Source organism: Buceros rhinoceros, unplaced genomic scaffold, assembly GCF_000710305.1.
Source record: "Buceros rhinoceros silvestris isolate BGI_N320 unplaced genomic scaffold, ASM71030v1 scaffold7874, whole genome shotgun sequence".
Taxonomy (NCBI): Eukaryota; Metazoa; Chordata; class Aves; order Bucerotiformes; family Bucerotidae; genus Buceros; species Buceros rhinoceros.
In genome coordinates, this window is record NW_010408772.1 from 126126 (window position 1) to 130593 (window position 4468).

Here is a 4468-nt window from a genome sequence, read left to right on the forward strand (position 1 = left end):
CACAGAGCTTTTGCAAACCCACCAGGAAGCCAGTTTACCCCAACCACCCCAGGCCACGTGGGGCTGAGTGGTTCAGATGAGGCCAGTCCCACCACCCGATCTGCTCTAGGTCATGGCATTGCAGTGGGAGCCAGCGCCACGGTGGAAAACCCAGGTTGAACCTCAGCAAGCTTTTCCCAGGCTTCGGCTGGTCCTGCACGTGAGGGCAGCTCCCAACTCCCTCTGCTTTGTCCCCTCGCAGTGTTCACCCCACGGGTCATAGGGACGGCGGTGGCACGATACAACTTCGCGGCGCGGGACATGCGGGAGCTCTCGCTAAGAGAGGGCGATGTGGTGAAGATCTACAGCAGGATTGGCGGGGACCAGGGATGGTGGAAGGGGGAAACCAATGGAAGAGTGAGTGCCTCCAGATAATGTTCCATGCAGTTTCTGCAGCGCACGGTCCTCCCCGCTCTCAACCTGCCCAGCCGGAGCACAGCCTGCTGTCAGGACAGCAAAGGGCAGGGCCACGCAACCCGCTTCCTCTTGCTCTTTTTCCATCATCTCATGAGAGCCACCGCTGTGTCACCACTTAGTGCTGGGTGACAGTGACACAGGAGGCCCAGTGGGTGCAGGTAGATAGGAGCGTGTGGACATGCCAGCTCGGGCAATGTCCAAGTCTGCTCTTCCTTAAACCTTCACGTGGGGGATTTTTGCCGGAGTGGCTCCGCAAGTGCAAGGCGCAGCATCCCGGGGGGAAAAGCAGCAGGCTGACGGCTTGATAGTGTCCCCCAGATTGTAGCACTGGGAACAGATTCTTCATGCCCTCATCCCTTATGTATTGTGGACAACCCGTGCATCTGAGGCAATGTATAGCCCCCCCCATCCCAACTGGGTAATGACTTCACCACCATCACCACCGTGCATCCGCTCACCACGGTGGCAGGGGAATAGTCCTGGTGACAGGACTGGAGGTCCCTTGAGCTACCCATTTTCCAGCTCACCTCTCCACTTCCCTGACAGGTTGGCTGGTTTCCCTCAACGTATGTGGAAGAGGAGGGGGTGCAGTGACTGCGGAGATGTTTGATGGAAAGGGTAATGACTTCACCACCATCACCACCGTGCATCCGCTCACCACGGTGGCAGGGGAATAGTCCTGGTGACAGGACTGGAGGTCCCTTGAGCTACCCATTTTCCAGCTCACCTCTCCACTTCCCTGACAGGTTGGCTGGTTTCCCTCAACGTATGTGGAAGAGGAGGGGGTGCAGTGACTGCGGAGATGTTTGATGGAAAGTCATCGAGCGCCCAAAGCAAGCCGCTGCAGCCCGTGCACACTTGTCCCTGTGCCCGCAGCTCCCCGTGAGACGCGGCCGGGGGCCTCCCAGGACTGCTCCGCAGACTCCTTCGCAATCCGTTCCTCTGTACAGTGTGTGTGTGTGTCGGGGCCGCCGCCGGCCTCGCTCCTGTGACATGTATAGAAGATTGATGGTCTGTCGGGTAACGTTCATGTAGCAGCTGCAGAAGAGTCCCGGGAAAGCGGCGTTCCCCTGCATGGACAGAGCCGAGAGACTCTGTGTGGTGCCCACCAGAGCGTGGGGCCCAAACCTCTTTTACTAAAGGTGTTTTAAAAGCCAATGTGGTGATGGTGGTGGGAGGGTGAGGCTAGATTGGTGCCTGGGTGTGCCAGGGTGAGAATGTGGGGGTTTCTAAGGGGAGGGAGCGACTCATCCCCGAGGAGATGATGTGGAATCCCTGCCACGCTGCTTGGGTGGGCTCCCCGGGTCCAGATTTCAGCAGTGCCTGGCAGCGCTGTGCTACAGGGGGCAGAGCAGGAACACCTCACCTGGGAGGAGGAAAAGTCTCTGAAGGATGCCAGCTGTGAAACCAGAAGCATGTTTTGACCATCAGATGTAGGCTGGAAGTGGACCTCCAGGTCAGACAGGAAGGAATCGAGCCCCTTTGGCATCCCAAGCCCCTTCTCTTTACAACCACCTTCAGTCCCACCAGCCTTGCTGCAGGTAGAGGGGGCAGCCCAGGGTGCAGACTGGTCCCACGGGTGAGCGGGTGATCTCAGTGCATTGCAGGACTGGAGATGCACTTGGCCATGCAAGGGTTTTGGAGGCCACCAAGGCACCAGGTACACACAGAGGATTGGATGGGAGCGTCTGTGGGTCTGTCCTGCCCTCGCTCCCCTCTTGGTCCTGCTGTGGGCAGGACACCCCCTGGCTCAAGCCATGCTGAAGTGTCTTGCAGCCATGACATGTTCCACCTCTCTGAGGTCACAGGGACAAACCCACCTGAGTAAGGGCTATACGGTATCAACTCCTGATTTCTCTTGCTGGGTTGTGAAAGCATCTCTTCTTCCTCAGCTGTGTGCACTTTTGGGGACTCTGAGCATTGCCCCCTCTTCCTCCCACAGGCTGTTACTGCTGCTGCTGTCAAGTAAAGGTCCGTCTGTCTTGGCATTGCCACTGTGTCCTGAGCACTGTCCGTCTGGGTCTGTTCTTTCCCAAGTGCAGCTCCCGTGGGACGTGGGCAGAGCTGCTGGGTGGAAATCCTGGCCATCATCTTCTGCCGGTCGCTGGCTTTGCTCTCCAGCTCCAGAATTTCCTTCCAAAATGCAAATACAAAAACCCGCATGTGTGGGTGTGTGGCAGGGAGCAACTTTCCTCTCTTCGATACCTGAGCCCCAGGAGATGCCCTCTAGCTTCTCTTGAATACGTGGCATTGTGAGCTGGTGCTTCCATGCCTTGTCGTTGTTCCCCTGGGACTTGCGGTGGTCCTGCTGTGTGGGGCACCGTGTTCCCGGGGTAGGCTCCTGGCATTGTGCTGGTGCAGTGTGGGAGATGCCAGCGCTGGGTGAGTGAGTGGTGCTGATGCCCTTGGTCCCTGGCATGGGGTACCACAGCTGCATCCAAAGCCTTGCTGCAATCAGAACAGCTGCTCGGGATAATAAATGGGAGAGTTTGGGGCTCTCAAGGAAAAGGGGAAGATACTGACTCGGAAATGAAGCGTTGTTGCTCAGTGACCAGCCCAGAGCCACTCTACTTTGCTGCTTGTTCTTCCTGGAGCCCCGCAAGTGCTCTGGGTCTCGGTGCCACGGTGGGAGCGGGGTGGGTGCAGCCAAGGTCCAGCTGGGGCAGATGCCCACGGGGGCTCTCGCTCCACGAGGTGACAAGGACGCAGAGGAGACTCAGGGCTTTCCCATGGTACTGTTTGGTGCTAACCTCTCCTGGCCAGCCCCTTGGTGCTCAGCTCAGGGTACGCTCGGGGGGCAGCTGGTAATGCCCTGTTCCTCCTGGGCAGAGCAAAGGACGGCTCCTGTTCTGGATTTAGCGGGGGTGAGCCGCACACACGTACACCCGAGACAAACTCACGGTGGCTCATGTTACGCCTCAGATCCAAAAGCCTTACACGACCCTTCTGTGGAACGTGGCCGATTTGCTAAGGTGACAAGGGCAGCGCCCCTGGAAGAGCACGGACTGTCGCAGCGACCATGGCACCATCTCTCCTTCCCACCCCAAAGGGATCCCGGACCTCCTGCACTCCCCTCCCAGCCCTGCCAACCCCCCTTCCCGCTGGAGAGCTCTCCCTCTTGTGTTTACTGTTGTAAGAAACTTGTTAAAAGAGATTGTTTTGTTTGTAAGTAATTATTCAGCCATTTGCCACAATATATATCTGTGAATAAGAAAGGGAAATGTTTTTTTATGATGGTGAGAAAATTGTATATATATTTTAGGTCATCGCAGATCATTCAAAATTGCAATGGGATACGTTGGAAAATAATATGTAAATTCCCTGGGTTTTTTCTTTGCACTGCACTAACTGGGGTAGGGTGGAGAGGGTTTAAAGATAAAACTGTTTGTTTATGGACTAGTTTATAGCTGGCAATTTGGAAATCATTCGGAATAGCTTGTAATGCTGGAATAGAAACTTTAGCTGCTACTTAGAAACCCTTTTGCATGTGGTTTTTCCAGACCTTTTTAAGTTACAAATACATCAAAGTAAATTCCACAACAAAAAAATAAAGTGTAATTTTGCTGATAGGTTTTTTCCCCAGCCATGGTTTTTACTCTGCTGGCGGACTTGGGCTCATATCACGTTTCTTGTCACTAAAGCCCCCTTGGCTGTGATGGCACCAGAGGGGTGGCTCAGCCACTCCAGGGCAGACATGCTCGTGGGGATGGATCCTTTCCGATCCTCCCGTGAACCATAAGAGTTGTACCCTTCCCAGACGCAGGTGGATCCTTCCTGTGGAGCCAGACCTCCTCGCAGGGAGGCGCCTGAAGGCAGTCAAGTCCCCTCTCCCTGTCCCCGGAGCAGCTGCCTCTCACACAGTTGTCCCACGCTCTTGTCAGGCTTCTTTCCCTGCCCGAGCTGAACTGCAGCAGGATGAGAAGAGTGATTTTTCATGGCTTTTAGTCACTCCCAAGTATCATATTCCGGAATCCTACTCAGCCCTGCGCGCAGCAGCGTTTCCCAGAGCTAT

At 55.6% G+C, this 4468-nt stretch overlaps 1 protein-coding gene across 1 annotated transcript in view; it reads left to right on the forward strand.

Annotated features, from left to right (window-relative positions):
* Positions 1 to 1050, forward strand: part of VAV2 (vav 2 guanine nucleotide exchange factor) — a gene marked incomplete at its 5' end in the record, with an annotated part of 105088 nt that extends 104038 nt beyond the window's left edge. The window contains 2 exons of the mRNA XM_010134973.1: positions 242 to 396; positions 1003 to 1050. Of these exons, the coding sequence (XP_010133275.1) occupies positions 242 to 396; positions 1003 to 1050 (203 nt within the window). The remainder of the gene's footprint in view (positions 1 to 241; positions 397 to 1002) is intronic.
* Positions 1051 to 4468: the final 3418 nt, after the last annotated feature.